At 37.5% G+C, this 16,852-nt stretch overlaps 1 protein-coding gene across 2 annotated transcripts in view; it reads right to left on the bottom strand.

Annotated features, from left to right (window-relative positions):
• Positions 1–16,852, bottom strand: part of ESCO1 (establishment of sister chromatid cohesion N-acetyltransferase 1) — a 33,697-nt gene that overhangs the window by 2,804 nt on the left and 14,041 nt on the right. The window contains exons 8-11 of one of the 2 annotated variants that reach the window (XM_042030115.1): positions 12,170–12,301; positions 4,228–4,317; positions 1,595–1,738; positions 549–736 (exon numbers count right to left, since the gene is read on the bottom strand). In XM_042030115.1, coding sequence (XP_041886049.1) covers positions 549–736; positions 1,595–1,738; positions 4,228–4,317; positions 12,170–12,301 — 554 coding nt within the window. Of the gene's footprint in view, positions 1–548; positions 737–1,594; positions 1,739–4,227; positions 4,318–4,905; positions 5,029–12,169; positions 12,302–16,852 lie in introns of those variants that run through there. The other variant, XR_006016438.1, reaches the window with a different exon arrangement.

Genomic DNA, 16,852 nt, shown 5'->3' with positions numbered 1-16,852 from the left:
AGCATGAACTTAGCATTCAGCTGGAATACACTCACTGCTAGCTACTAAAGCTTCATGGAAATTGAAAATATCCATAAGGCTCAGTGAACCTGACTATATATAAAAAACCCAAACCAACAGCTGGAAGCCACCAGACTATATCCAATAGTTTGGTGCACTGGGTCTCTGTTCCCTCCCTCTTTCTACCTCTAAGGAAGGGACAATCAGACAATGGTTTGGTCCCAAGTCCATGAGTAATCTCACATTTTGACCAAAGACAGTCCTGTGTCCTTTACTCATAATTACTGTGGAGGAATGTCCCCCTGGCAGTCTGTCAGAGTGACTCACTAAAATTGCATTCTGAGATTTCTGTGGAAGACAAACTATTGTAGAGTGCTGACGTTAGTTACTGAACTCCACCTAACACCAGAACTGTCAACCGTGCTCAAATCCATATCCCCAGTATCACCAGCAGCCTGGAAATACAAGCCTGAGACACACAAAGCAATCAGCATCTTGGACTGAATTCCATCTAAACCATGTGTAGCTGAGGAACATTTCTGTCTTACCTAAGACACTCTATCATCCGAGAAGCAATCTTCTTCCGGCGCATCATGCTGAACACCCAGATCCGACTGATCCCACAGATAGCAGGTTCTGGAGAAGTTGAACAGCACCATGCTTTCTGTCTCTCAAATATGACCTTCTCATTTTCTGAACTGACTTCTGGAACCTTCTCCTCTATAACTCTGTAGCCCTGCAGATGATGTAAAAAACATGCGTTCCTTTATAAAAGCATCACTAATGACTGAAGAAAATAATTAATGTTTAATTTATTTCAGTTAAACACACTTGGCTGCTAAAATGCCTTACCAAAAAGACTTTATACTTTTGTCTCATTTAAGTTCTCGTAACAGTTTCAAAAATGAAGCACATGATAAAAGAATAAACAAACAAAAACCCCTCTAGAGTTTATCTCACTTAAAGTAACAGCAACAAATAATCCAATCCTTATTACCATCTGTATTAAAGTGTTTGCATAGATTTCTCTGACTTTGGCTAGGATTGTTTTGCTTGTTGTCTGATACTCCCAAGGGACAGTAGAAAACACGACAGTTTGGAATGGAACAGACAGGTAATGTGACATCAGTGATTAGTACTGCAACAGGAAGCATGACTTCTTGTCCCACAATCCAGTGCAGTTCTGTCCTCTGATTCTATTTCCTGTGGAGCTGTTTCACCCTGTGGTGATTCAACTCAATCATACAGAGCATCCACTCTTTCAACCATGTTGGCTCTCTGCTGGGTAGGAAGTTGAACCTGCTTGTTGACAAGCAAGAGCACAGCCAGAGCTGCATAACAGCAGAGAAAGAAAAAATCCAGCCCTCAGCTCTGGCAAGTTTTTAGATGATCAGATCTGTCTGAGCCAAGTATGACACCATCCATGTGTCTCACCTCAGCATCAACCACACAAAACTGAGTAATTACATTTCAGAATGGTCCAACCACCCAGTCTCTTCCTCTGTGGAAAAGGCCTACAAAGAATACTAATTTGCTGTGAAAAAAGGTTATTAAGTACTAACACAGATTATCTTTTTCCAATTCAATCACTTACCCACTGGATATGTTCTGCAATTAAGCAGCCAATAACTTTTTTGTCATTAGAAATAAAAAGAAGAGTTTTAGTTCTAGAGTAGCACATGAGAGGAGCTTGTTGAAATCCCAAGTCATTGTCTACCATTTCTCTGATTTCTTCAACCTGTCAAAATAAGTTTAAATGCTTTATAAGAAATACGTGTAAATGCAGATTTTTATAAATTTACATTAAAATCACAGATTTGCAAAACTGTATTAGGGTATCTAGAACACTGAAAGCTACACCTGAAGTTAAAGATTAACCTAAGCAACCTGCAACACATCATCCACATAAATGTTCCTTAAATAATGCTCATCTGGAAATAGGAAGAGTAAAGACCCCTTAGTCAACTTCCATTAAGTCCAAACTTCATTAGTCAAAGGCTAATAGAGAGAATGCAGGTAATCAAAGTGTGAGCTCTGACATTTTAGAAGTAAATTAGACCTACAAGGAAAGTTAAAACAGTTGAAGATTTTTTGTTAAAGTCTTGAAAGAACTAATCCATTAAGGGTTTTGAGCAGATGACAGCAGGCACAGTGCCAAGGCAGGTAAAAGTGTATGCATTTGTTCTAAAGGAGAGTAATTGTTGTCTCTTTCCTTCAGCTTTCTATTCTTCCACTGGGTTTGCAAAGAGTAACTGAAACTAAAAATAAAATTTAAGTATTAGCAAGTCTAGAAGAAACAGATAAACTCCAGCATGAACATAAATGTAAGCTTATGCATGAGCTGGTATTTTACTGAGGGATTCCTGAACCTGCACCTGGACATTGGAACAGCCTCAATCAGGCCTCATCGCCTGTAAGACAAATAAGGTGCCTTCACCTATGTGGTTCATTAAATGGCATAAGCTTCTTGAATGCATGTTGTAGTCACAGTAGTAATGCAAAAATAGAATTACTGATGCTATGAGTATCACAGAATCACAGAATGGGTCAGGTTGGAAAGTACCACATCTTGTCCAACCTCCATGCACAAGCAGGGCCATCCCCGAGCACTTGGCACAGGACTGCATCCAGACAGTGCTTGAGTATCTCCAGTGAGGGAGACTCCACACCCTCTCTGGACAATCTGTTCCAATGTGCAGGCACCCTCACAGTAAAGAAAACGGCGTTAAAAAATGCTTTAAAAATAATTTTTTAACAGGTATGTTATGAGTTACTATTTTCTCACTTAACCTTCAGGTACTAATCATTTAATGACACATCCAATTATCTGATTTGAAACACTAAGTAAAATTATTCTTGAAATCAGTCATCCATGGTTATGACAGCTGTAGATTCTATCAACTTCAGCTACACAGAACTACAGAACTTTATCCTGAATGACTTAGTTTGCTACAGTCTTTCTTCTTTTTCTTCAGCCATTACATTAAAAAATGAATGTGCAACAAATGTACTAAAATTAAGGTAATCCCACCAGAAAAATAAAACTAAACAAATAAACTTATCGGCATTACATGTGAAAATTTGTAGTTTCTTTTCAATTCAGTAACTTTGACTAAAGAAACCTGCTACAGCCACACCACCAGCAAGAGCTGTCGGGCTTCAATTCAGCCTCCAGAGGTCCTTTCCAACCTAAACCATTCTGTGACCCTGCGACAGTGGTACTGTAAAGAATCCCTATTAGTGACAGCAAATCCCCAGCTAAACAGAGTCAGTGCCAGGCTACAATGAAATGACACTTTAAGATGTATGAACACAGATCAGCCAGCAGGACACTGAAGTACCCAACTGCTCTAAGTCTCCATTAGTGTGCTGGGCCCAGTTTTAGAGCTTCAAGAAAGACATGAGTCATGGCACAAATGGAGACAATCTAGAAGAGAGCATGACAATGAATGGAGCTCTAAAAAACATTATTTAGGACTATAAACTAAAAAACAGCACATCCACATCCGGTCAATCTCCTTAAGGTAAAAAAAAATCATTTTGTTCAGGCACAAAAAATCTGCTGCAAGGAGGAAAAGAAGGACATTTTCTATAGCTATGGCAGTACAATTAGTACTAATGAGTTTAAATTGCAATATGGAGAGTCTGTTAGACATTTAGGGAAAATTTCCTAACGTTATGGATAACAAAGCACTGTAATACAGTCTGAAGAGATCAGACAAATCCCCAGTGGTAGAATTTTTTGAAAGTTGTCAGATGCATCGTAACCTGTTTTGGACATGGCAATGGACTAGATGACTCTGAGGCCACTTCCCACCTAATTCTGTTTTTATCAGAAAGTCACCTAGAGAATGGTGCCATATTTGTGCTGAGTAATAGTTAGTAAACTTCAGTTAATTTAAATATAATGGGAAGTTTTTATTACATAAAATATTTGTCAGACATTTTGCAAGTATATTTATAAAAAACACCAAACTTTAAAAAAGTCTCTTGGCTGATGCTCTTCCCACCCCTGCCCAGGCCCAGCCTCTCTATGAAGAGAGCAGCAGTGCTTAAGCATGAGGTATCTGACCTGTCTGTCAAAAAGGGAACAGAACCACTGCAGTTTTGAGTCCAATTTCAACTGTTCACATGTAAATTACACCAACTTTACTACAAACATTCTCATTATTTACATGAAAACATCAAACAAAGCAAGACATACAAGTCCGGTCCTTCTCACCATACCTTTTTAAGTGCATACTTTGGGTCATCAGGAAGAACCATTATTATCTTTCCATCGGGATATTCAGCCAAGATTCTCTCCTTTTTCCAACCCTAAATAAAACAAACACTTATCTAAACCATATACAAGATGTACTTTACAAGCAGAAGTGGCAAATTATTGTTCTAGACACTGAATTTATGCAGATTTCACACAATTTAGCAGTTGCTTTGCTAGAGAAGGAAACTTCAGCTAGCATTTTAAGATAAGCACAACGGATAAAATATGTTACTTATGCAATAATTTATACAGTAACCTAACTATACCTAAAAACAATGTGAAAGTGTCTTACAATTTCCCAACTAGATTTTTTTCCCCCAGAACTGCAGTGCAACTCAATTTAAGAACAGAAGTAGCAAATTCAGCTCACATAACTGATTTTCAAACCTACGTAAATACTTTATTTTTCCAAGTCCAGTGAATGAGAAAGCCCTAAGTTTTATTAGAAGAATTCTTTTTAACATAGTTACCTCCACAAATACACACTCAGTTTTAAAAGTCTGGCATGCGAAAGACCTCCAGGAGGTTCTAAGTGAACTGATTGGCATGCAGTTGCCCAAAATGTAAGGAATAGTTTATTCTGTTACTGATCATAACTGTTAAAGCCACAAGAAGGATACTAGAAAAAAATTTATAACTACCTTCTAAGAATCTAATAGGGAAGGAGACTACGTTGTGTGTATCTGAAGTATAAACATACTCAAAAAAATAGAGGTAATTAACTCTTCTTCAGATCCACACTCGTGGTGAATAATGAGCAGTACCTGCATGGAAAAAAACAAAACAAAAAAGCCACTTAAATCTAGCAAGATGGGACTGGTAGATATTAGAACTCAAGTTGCTTTGATGGGACCTAAAAATACTGAATGCAGAAGTAACTTCAGCCACTAAAAAGGCTGATCTAAAAGTCTTACTTCAAAGCAACTTTAAATAAAAAAGTCTTTGAAGAAACAATACTGATGGAGTGATTCTCATTGAAATCTGTACCTTCCCATAAAATACCGTTTGACTAAAGACCAAGCAATGGAATTTGGCACTGGATGAATGCCATATATACTACCACAAAAAATGTTAAACTTCAGTGTTGTAATACCTGATCTGCTCCTCATTTTATTCTTATTGATTTTATTCTCTTACCCCAAGGAGGACATGAAGAGAATAATTTTAGAAATTTATCTACTCGCTGCTAGCCCTGAAACTATTTAAGTGTTAGTTTAGCACCCAGCATGGCAGTGGTTGCAACACAGACACCATTTTAATCCTGTCTGCTTTTCTTCTCAGTAGTAATGCACAAAAGAAGAACCTGCTAGAATTTATATGTATTATGGTCTGAACACAAAGGGCAGTAAACAGCAGTGTCATAATATTCAGGGGAGCAGAAAAGTGCCATCTGTGGGATTGTGACATGCTTTTTGAAACTGTCTGGAAAGACATCAAAAAGTCAAGCAAGGATTACTACTCTCCAGCCTCAAACCTTACCCCTCAAATATTTTGTCTTCTTCTGCCTTTTGGCTACCTGTTTGCTCTGCAAGAGCTTTTTATAGCCTATTTTAAACCATCACTCAGGATATAAATGCAATATGTTTGATAATCTTGCCATTACAGCATCCAGACTACTGAAGCCTAGGTCAGAAAATTCAACACTAATTTTTAGGTTAAGATACCCTGTTAATGTTATAGCCAGGTATTTCCACAAAATGAAATCCAATATTGAACGGAACACTTCTCAACATCACAGTATTTATGCTTTTAAGCAACAGTATATTAGCACAAGTCTAAAAATAATTATGTAAAAATGCAATAATTGATTCTCATATGCGTAAGACTGATTCTTTTCATTACTGTCCACCTGTTCATCTTCTGAAGTAATTTGTATAATATGGAGACTGATGATATTCACAGGCGGGGTAGTTTCTCAATTGAAGCATTTTGGAATTTATTCAGAAATGCATCTTTTAGATGCAACGTTCCAAAAAGTTTCTGCTAACCCTATGCTCATCCAGACTTTTAGTGAAGCCATTTTAAAGCCATATTGAGCCTTTAAAGTCATATGCAGCTCTAATAATTTTAAAAAGAAAAACTATGATTTCATGCATTTATTTGCACCTTTAGCATCCTTATTGTTGAGTTTTGCTTCCTTCACACCAGGCAAATGGAAGCTATGCACAAGATTGGTCACAGCTCTGTCATATTGTAACATTAAAGGGAAGTGCTACAGCTGCAGCTGGGACTAATCCTATAAGATATTTACAGTACACAAAATATGCTTTAGTGACAGTATTTTGCATGTGGTCTGAAAATAATTTCCCTAAACACACCTATTAACACATTTTAACCAACCACCCACTACTTTAACACTACTAAAATACTAGAGTCTGCAAGGTATTTCCATCACTGACGACTGAAGTGGGCCTCTTTCAGCAGACAGATGACAAGAACACCTCAGCACAAGAAACTAAAGTCCTATGTCTGCAATATATAGCATTCTACTGCAATGTCAGACAAACTGCTTTTCCTTTCCTTTTAACTGACATTAGTGTAGGATATTAAGACTTACTTACTCTTAAATCAGATGCCCAAGCATTGACATATGTGGCCTGTGATGACCAAAGAAGTTAAAAGGAAAGCTACTCTTCCCACAGGGATACATGTTCCCCAAGGCCTGGAGTAAAACCACATGATTTCAGCACTCCTCCCTGATACTGCAAGTCCGTGCCCAACAACAGATTACCTCCAGCCAGCAGCAGCAAGGCACGCAGAGACCCTTCACCACAGCTGGGCAGACTGGTGCTGTAACGGGTGTGGTAAGAGCTGTTACAACACCCTCCTCCCCTCCATGTTGGGACTATTTATCCTACAAGTATTTGTAATTGCTTCAGAAAATAAGGCAACTCTGCAAGGCACAGTTAGCTCCTTTTTAATCTACCTCTAACTTCCTCCCAATTCAAACAAGAATAAAGGTTGCTTCTGCTTGTTTTTTAAGGTGCAATTGCAGTAGGATTACAAAAGAAAGACACCATTACAAAAACGGCAATACAGACAAGCAATTGCTACCACCTCATGAAATAGTACAGACAGTAGCTACCACTACAGAGTGCAGTGCATTGCTTTCACTGCATATGATGTATGTATATAAAGAATGAGGTAGTAAAGATGGCTCCAACATTAACAGCACAGTAACTAACTGTTCAGTGCTGTTTTTCATTATCTTCTGCTTAATAGTTTAAAATAATCTCTGATGTAGATTTGTCTTTAAAAGCGTAAGTCAGCAGAAGTGACAGCCTGCTTCCCATGAATTTCCTAATTTTTTAGAAATTCTTACATATGAGTAGGAAACAGGATAGCAATGCTGGCGCCTTTCTGTGTACGTCAGTTCTGGCTTTTCTGTACTCAGTATTTCTCAAGTGATTACAAATACATGAAAAAAAACCCAGTGCTGTTTCTTTCTTAAAAAGTTCTTTTTCCTCAAAAATACTGAGGTATTGAGGAAAACATGGTTAATACTGTATAATTCTTGGTCTTCACTAAAAAAAAATTCATTAATTTTTTCTCTAGTAATGAAGTCTAGTGTGAAATCCTGTAAACTATTGTCCTTGACAATCTGCAGCAGAGAAATGGGTCTACTGCATTCTTCTTCCTGACAAGTACAGATATTCTGCCTCTCTTTCCTATGAATGGAATATAGAGAATGTCTTTTTGACTGCAGAATGCTTAAAGATCCTTGGATGTAACTACCAAATATCATCCTCTATTAAAACTTCTCACAGAAGACAGCTAATGGTTAAGAACTTCATTTGTAACATTATTTTTATATCATACAGATGCATTACTTTTGGAATTAATGCTAATCAAGACAAGCATGAAATCCTTCCAAGATGACATGAAGTTCAGCACCATCTTCAATCCCAATATCCTATTAATTTTAGATGTCAAGAAGTCAAATATTGCTTTTTTTTTAAAAATGTGAAAATTCTAAGAAGTTCAGAGATGAACTTGGGTGCTGTTACAGCAGAACAGCTGTAAACTTATCAGATCACACAGCCCTAATAACAGTTTCCTCCATTTTCTTAAGATCAAGATGTTCTTAATCAAGAAGATGAGCCTGAAATACAAACACATTAACTGCAATCACACAGGCATTTACTAACTTAAGTTTCTGGCTTTGCAACTTCAAAGCACCATTAAAAATGCCTTGCTCTTACACAAAGATTTTGCAGAAATACTAAGTTGATCTTGTGTCGTATCATAGAGAGGATGCAGAATTGATACTGTGTGGTATCACAGCTAGAGGATTTTATAAAACTGTATCATTTATCCATCCCACAGAGTTGCCCATTCTGCTGGAGCTACCACCTGATGTGTACATCACCACTCAGTGCACATACGTGCTAGAATGGCATCATCTGTCTGGAGACTTTAAGGTGTCTGAAACCAGAAGAACAGTGAGACAAATTGCTACATTTGTCTGCAGTTGGAGGCATCTCTCATTCCTGCTCCAGTGCTATACCTTGTCCATTTTACCTTCTTGCTAATTTAATCTGCACACTTCTATTAATAGCAAATGTCACCCTTAAGAAAACCTGTATCAATCCTTGCCAATCTTCTGTTCCTAAAATCTAGAAAATGTCATTACATTTGCCAAACTTCCTCTCTGCACAAAAGGACTATAATTTCCTTATCATCTCTATCAGATATCCATGACAAAGCAAGTATCCAATACCATCTCCTTGTTAGCCTGTCCTTCTTTTGGGGGCATCATGATATTTCTAGAGACCTAAACAGAATTTTTTACTACAAGAAGTAAGATAGGCCTTTAAAAAAACCCACCAATCAAAATTTTATTTTGTTGAGGATAAAAAATAATTTATTATTTACATGCAAACTACCTTCTGGCTACTCAAAACTTTTAAAAAACCCACAGAGCAGCTGCGTGCAGGTGGGCAAGACACTAACAATAATGTCCATTTTCACAGCTCACAGCAAGAAGCTCTAGCATGATAATGTATACAGACCTACTTTTTTTGAGTCCGTGAAATGAATCATTCATAGAACGACTAAGCCCATAACAAGAGATGTTTAAAAGGGAGAAAAAACTAAAAAAAGTTTTTCTCAAGTCAGACTGGGACCTCATCATACGACATGAAGAATGTGAATGACAAATGCTTATAAGGTATCTTAGAATGGCCTCTAAATCACAAGTAATGCCAAACATATCAACTACATATAAACAAGTGTTAGGAGAGCTAATCAAGTAACACACCAAGGTCACCGAGACCACATCTTCCTGGACCAGAAAGCCTAACCAAGGAGTTACTGGGACACTCCCTAGTACACTTTTTTTAATCCCCTGATGCTACTGTCCAGCTAACATTGTCAGGGCAAGGAAGGAAGGCAGTTAAAATTTCAACACAGTACCGACATACAAATATCCAGAAACCTATGAGCCATCCTCTCAACAATCCCCACAAAAAACCTCCTAGCAAAACCAGGATAATTAGCAATCATTCTGGTATTTCTGGATGACTAAGAATTAACAAGTAGTCACTTGGTGTACTAATTCACTGACAAGAAGGCTTATCTTAAATTGAAATTATTTTCTAAGAGGAGGTGAGAATGTTTCTGTCACAATACTATCAACCAAGAACCACTGACTCCAGATCAAATGACTAGTGGTATAAACTTATCTATTTAGCATGGCAAAAGTTATTCACCCATGCAGAAAACAGTGTTAAGATTGTTTGAGGGAAAAATATTGTTATGAGGGGAAAAAAAAAATCAGAGGGGAATTTGAAGACCCGTTAAGAGTTCTTCTTTTGCCTCTTACTCTGCAGTTTCCATTACAGAATAACCATCTAAATCATGGTGATGCCTTGAGAGGCCACCTAAAAACAGAGACTGGACTAAAATAAGGAAATAAAGGTGGGTATTTATTTGAAAGGCCTTCAAAGGTACACCCTGGGAGCCAGAAGCTACTGCCAAGATGGATCCCAAGATGGATGAGAGCTCACGAGTTCTTCACACTTTTGTAAGTTTGGTTCATTTGTATATCAGGGTTAATTCTCCAATTAAAGCTTCAGTTAATGATGTGGTTTCCCCAAGCTCACCCCCCTCTTAAGATGTTGGTTTACATATTTTGGGCCTAGGACGGTCTGAGTGTCCTTGAAGAGCAGGCCTGGAGAGGCTTTGTTATGTCTACCTAGCGTGAGAGAGCAGAAATTAACAGGCTATAAGAAACTTCAGAGTTACACACTAGGCAGCACAGGATTTGAAAAATATGAAAGTTAAAACCTAAGGCATTAATGACTCCATGGTTCTACAGTTGTCTACAATGTCATAACACACAACTAAAGCCTCAGAAGATTACAGAGAGAAAACTGTTTACTCACTGAACTGACAATACAAATAATTTGCTTGAGTACATATTGTTGGAAGTTTTAAGAAGATGGCTAGCAAGTGAGAAAATAACAGGGAAAGTTTTTCTCCAATTAAAAGCATGCCTAACTCTGTATGAAGTTATTTATGACTGGTTTAAGGCAGCGTGCTCATTCACTTTTATGTTAATTATGTTGTTACCCTAGACATACACACAAGTGTGAAATTCCAGCTCTTTCAACTTCCAAAACTTTCAGAACTTCAGTACAGCTTCTTACCTACATGAACATAGCAGCTTTAAGTAGCTATTGAACTCATGTGCCAGCTTCTGTCCAAAAGAACTAAACACCATCTTCTGTAAGTTATGTTTACATCTTTGGTAACATTCAAGATCTGAAAGTACTTGGGTGGGGAGAGGGAGGAAAAACAGGATAAAATGGGGAAATGTATTTTATGCTGCCATTATAATGCACTGAGTTCCATCACACTTTCTGCCCAGTCCCACCCTACGATGCAGCCAATGTGTATCAGAAGAGATCTTTCCAGACATCTGGATTATTTGGCGAAAACTAACCAAGGACAGAATAAACACCAGAACTATTCACCAGGGAGTTTCAAGCACTTTAGTTATGAAGTTACATCTTTTTATTTGCAAACAGTGTGATAAAGCTGTGCTTGAGATTTAAGAGTAGCCCAACAGCCATTTGGTACCTACATGAAATAAATAGGTGGCCTCAGTTCAGTTATCCTGGAGGTCTTATCTACTCGAGTGTAGAGTACTGAAGGTAACATGTATGATAAAGAAAATAAACTTCGTGGATTCTATTCTGGATTTCAGACATGTCAACAGGCATTTCCTATGTCTTGTAATATCAGCTAGTGTGAAGTAGCTGATTTTACAATGTACTTGAAATTATACAGCACTTTTCAAATCTGAGATTTATTATGAGAGATATAATCAGAGACAGCATATCTAATGAAGCTTTGAAATAATACTTTGTATTTTGGAGATCACAATCTCATTATAAATTCAGTATAGCTTCAATACACTACGAAGTTGTATCAGTTGAGTTCCTAGGCAGTCTCTCCTCAAATTACACATAATTAATGGAAAAGTAATTTGTAAGTCATCTAAGATCACACACTTACAGAAAGAGGACAGTCAGCCCTTCATCTGACTATTAAGTTAATCGCTGCAAACACCAGTGGTACAGAAATCTGTATTTAGTACTTTCAGAAGAGTGACATTCCTTTGTTTTCCTATCGCTATCCTCACACCTCCCAAAGATCAGGTAATTGTAGCACAAATAGTAATATGGCAGTGAAACGCCATTATTGTACTAACTAATTTTATACATAACATATAACCTGTCTACCACGGCTTTTAAAAACATTTATTTCCCAAAGTGGATGATTTGTGGCCTACTGTGATAATAATTTATTAAAACACAACTTAATGTAATATGAATTGTAACTAGTACACCGCGAACAAAAGATATTGTTTATGTCTTTCAAAAGAGAAGGTTTTCTTACCACATATTTAACTGCACTTATGAACTGGTTGTGGAATAACAGATGTTGGGTTTCATCCTCTGGATTTGACACAGTGTAAAGCATTCCACAAATATTACAGGAAATAGCACCAAATCTCTTCTGTCCTCCATCCTATAAAAAAAGAAAAACAACAAAACCAAACCAACAAATAACCCACAAAACAGGTATTTATCAATTCCTTGCGCGGTAAATACAGTTGAACAGAACTTCCATTGAATTGGATATCCCTCCTAATAGCATATCTTCTGGAAATTCAACACAAAGGCTAAAACGGGGTGAAACAGGAGAAACACCAAGCACAGAATTTAGAATTTCATCTTTCAAAAACCCATATACCCTTAAAAGGCACAGGCATCAATCACAAGACAAACTCCACCTAAAAAAACTACCTCCACCCCCATAACTTCTGAACAAATTACTTTTATGACATATGAAGAACAGAGAATTCTTCCTTCATTTTCCCATCTGCAGAAATATAAACATCTTCCACAAAGAAAATTCCCATATCCAGCCCCACACTATTTGGTTTTCCCCACACTTCTGCTGCTGCTTGTCTTTTGGTTGTGAGCTGCTTGGAGGTAGGCCACAGGTGAGCCATTTTCCTGAAAATCTGGAAGGGTATTATAAAAAAACAAAAGCTATGGAAATAATCATTAAGATCAGCAATATGCCTGCAACAGCTGATCAATACCAAATCTTTCAAGGCAATTTTTGAGACACCGTATAGCAGCTACACTGCAAATGGAAAATCCTAGTACTCATGACCTTCTAGGTTATCCTCCTACTCTGTATGCAACCATTACCAAACTCAGGGCACTACTCTACCTATTGCTTTATGTTTATTCATTAAAAGTGTTACTAATTTGGAAACATCCTCAGATTTCAGAGTCAGTGCCTAAAAAAGAGTGAAGTACCAGGTGCTGGAGTTGCCTTTTGCAAAGAGCAAAAGAATACCAGTTAGAATGAAATCCCTAGCCAAAAAGGCATGTTTAAGTTACCGCTTAATGCTCAAACTACTTTTCTTTCTCTTCAACTACATCTGGAAATTGAGCTTATGTAAGCAGCAATAAATGTCACTTTTAATTTATTTAAACATACATCACAAGCAATAGAGAAACGAGGTTATTCTATTCTACTCTAAACCAGTACACTACATGAGGAAAAAAAGATTTGAGGGTGTTTCTTAACATTAAATTGATCTGTGTGCGCAATTTGCAAGGAAACAGATCACATGAACTTAATTTTACAGAAGTTAACATTTTGCAACACAGAAGAAGTATTTACAAAACATTTTCTATTCCTTCCATCTTCAAAGGCATGTCTAAGAGCTAAACAACAGTTCAATTCTCCACACAACAGCAACTTATTTCAAAGAGACATTAGTGCCATCTAAAGCGTAGGTATCAGTTTCTTTCCAAGAAGAAACTAAAGGCACAACAGGCCAGACAAACTCAGAGTTGAACATCTCCTTAGGAGCACATCTATGGAACTCAGCCAAAACAAAGAAGCTGAATCTAGGAAGTCATTGCTTTAACCATACATCAACATATAGATTCCTACTCTATACAGAAGGAGAAACAGGAGTACATTATGCTTCTGAAGGAAAAGGGAAAGATGAACCCTGAGGTTAGATTTGTAAAGTCAGAATAAGACAAGCTTTTTAAAAGCGCAAAAATCAAACCTAACACATTTTATTTCACCTGCAGACCTCCTCTAAAGCAGTAAAACAAAGTACCTATTCTAGCCACCAAAAGATACTGCATTTCAAGGGTTAATACCTGAATGATAAAAGGCAGTACAGCTGACTATCTAGAGATGAACCAACTGAACCAAACCTAAAAATCCTATCTTGAACACGGAGAACATAGCCCCTATACCTAGAGGAGGGTAAGTGAAATGTACTTTGATGCTTGGAATATATGCCAAGAAACCCCACCATTTAAATTAGAAAATCAGCTACATAAAGCAAGTCTTAAGTATTTGTACTGCAGTAAGTCTTGTAAAGTGGTTTCTGTTCAAATAATGAAGAAGCTCAAGGTATTAAACTAACCTGTAAGTTTACTAACAAAAATCTCAAGCCAAAAAAAACCTAGTTATGTAGGAAGTCATCAGAAAACTCAAGGCAAGGATATTTTCAAAGGTCTCTGGCTTCCTAGCTCACCCCATCTTGCCTTGTAAATACATATGCTGTTTTGCAAGTTTCCAGGAATAGATTACTTCCCTGGAATAGTACTGCCATATTGTATTTTACAGTCAGACTTTCTCAGATGTTGCTGGTATCAGTGGCTTCGAGTTTTGGGGGGAGATTTTCCCTTTGGATTTTGTTTTCTAAGGATTTCACGGATACTACTATTTTACACATATTCAGTTGTATCATGGGCTAACAACATAGGTTAATATGAAAACCCTGCTTCATGAATTATCAAAAAAAGCACACTGTACTACCTAAAGCAATCTTTTGAACTGCACAGCCCTGATAAATGTGGAGTACAGCCTTTAGGAAATATTTTACAGTCTCCTGAAGACAAGGAAGAAGATTTTTGCATAACTGAAGTATTATTTCAAAGCCACAGCACAGGACATAATACTTCAGCCAAAAATTAAAAGCAGGAGCTTTAAAATCCAACACAGACTACAACAACAGAAAAGGACATGCAAAATAAAGTAAGGAATTATGAAGAATGCATTTTTGTACTTCAATAAAACATCTAGAGGATCTGACTATTTTTAAACTGATGCCATTGCATAAGCAAAAGTGGAAAGGGCATGCATCCAGAGGAAAAAAGTCCCAAATCATAATACTACATTAAAGCTTGCCAGACCTTCCTAATGGGAAGAGCTCAACAACAACCAACCAAAAAAAACAAAACGAAAAAACTACAAAAAATGCTGCCAAAAAACCAGAACAACAACAACAAAAAAATCCCAAGCCAAGTAAAACAAACCCCAAATAAAACAAAACTGAAAAACCCCAAACCCCAACAACCTAGGAGCACCTTCTGTATTATGAGTAAATATAACTAGGATTTGAAAGTGTAGGGGTGGAATCTTCTCAGCAAACATCAGATACTGAAAAATAAAGTGCTGACTTGTCACAAGTAGAAAAAGATGCAAGAGGTTTGGCATTCAGAATTTACAGAAATGTTTTTCAGATGAATATTCAAGAAAATGTGGGGTTTCAGGCAGAAAAAAACGTGTTACTCCATTACAACTCAGTTTTCTAAACAATAACAATAAAGAGAAAATATACTTTTATTTCCTAAGCAAATTCTGCACGTGTAGATGGCAATTAAGCATTCCAGCACCTCAGGCAATCCTCAAGTACAGGATATCCACTGTTTCAAGGCTAACTGTAACTGAACATTGAGACAACACTGCCTTAAATTCAGAAGGCTTTCTTAATTCTGTGTTAGACAGAAAGAAAAGTCTTACCAATATCTTCTTTGAGAAGGTGCATGTCTCCTGATCCTCCATATGTGCAATAAGGAACCCTGCAAGCAAAAAAGGCATTTGGTGCCTCTGTAGGAGATGAAAAGGGGCCTTTTCTTTCTTCCTTTCTTTTCTCTCTCTTCAGGCACAGATTAGGTCACCTTCGTCTTGATTAGCTAGTATTAGTTAGAGGAAGATTGTTTTTTCCTCTTCTCTAGTCTTTTCACAGAACAAAGAATAAAGCCCAGCCAGAGAAACAGGCAGGCTGGAAAGGAAATACAAGAAGTGCAGGAAGAAACAACACAAAGATTTTGGGGCTCTCCAAAGAAAATTAAAAGGTCAAAGAATGCTATTTCAGTGAAAAATGCATTCAAGACTGAAGCTGATGGATAGATCCCCTTGCTGACCAGGAGGATCAGAAGACATGTCCCAACTCAGAATAAAATCCAGTCTTCATTTTGAACAAAAAACCCAAACCAACCAAGAAAAAACCAGCCCGTCGCCAGTGCCCATCTTCCTAAAGAGCTATTCTAACAAAACCAACTTGAAACTTTCAAAGCTGTGATGTTTCTAGTTTTACTTAATATACTTGAAAAATGAAAATGGAGGGTCATCACCCATCACGAAATTGTATCTTCACTAGTCATTGGCTAAAGCAAAATGAAAAACAATACAAAGTAAGAAAATAAATCTGCACAATATTTACAATGGACAGGTTCTTAACCTATATAAAAATATTAATCAGGAATATCACAGAAAGTGTTCTGATGAGCACAGGTTTTGGCTCAGATAAGGTTAATTTCCTTCACAGCAGGTGCTGCGGTGCTGTGTATTAGATCTGTGACCAAAGCAGGGCTGATAACACAGGGATGTTTTAGCTATTGCTGCACAGTGCTTACACAGCATTCAAGGTCTTTTCTGTTTCTCACACTGCTGTGCCAGCAAGGAGGATGGGGGTGCCAAGAAGCTGGGAGGGGACAGAGCCAGGACCAACTGATCCCACCTGACCACAGGGCTATCCCACGCCGTATGGCATCGTGCTGAGCAATAAGAGCTGGGGAAAGAGGGAGGAAGGGGAGGGTGTTTGAAGTTAATGGCATTTATCTTCCCAACTGTCACACATGATGAAGTCCTGCTTTCTCAGAGAAGGCTGAACACCTACAAGCTGATGAACAGTAGTGAATGAATTCCTTAATTTGCTTTGCTTGCATGCACTGCTTTTGCTTTACCTGT

This window comes from Corvus kubaryi, unplaced genomic scaffold, assembly GCF_017639235.1.
Source record: "Corvus kubaryi isolate FWS band 111438036 unplaced genomic scaffold, C.kubaryi_AGA036_p1.0 132, whole genome shotgun sequence".
In the NCBI taxonomy this organism is placed as follows: Eukaryota; Metazoa; Chordata; class Aves; order Passeriformes; family Corvidae; genus Corvus; species Corvus kubaryi.
Note: the sequence above shows the minus strand (reverse complement) of the source record. Positions and strands in the feature narration are given on the sequence as shown.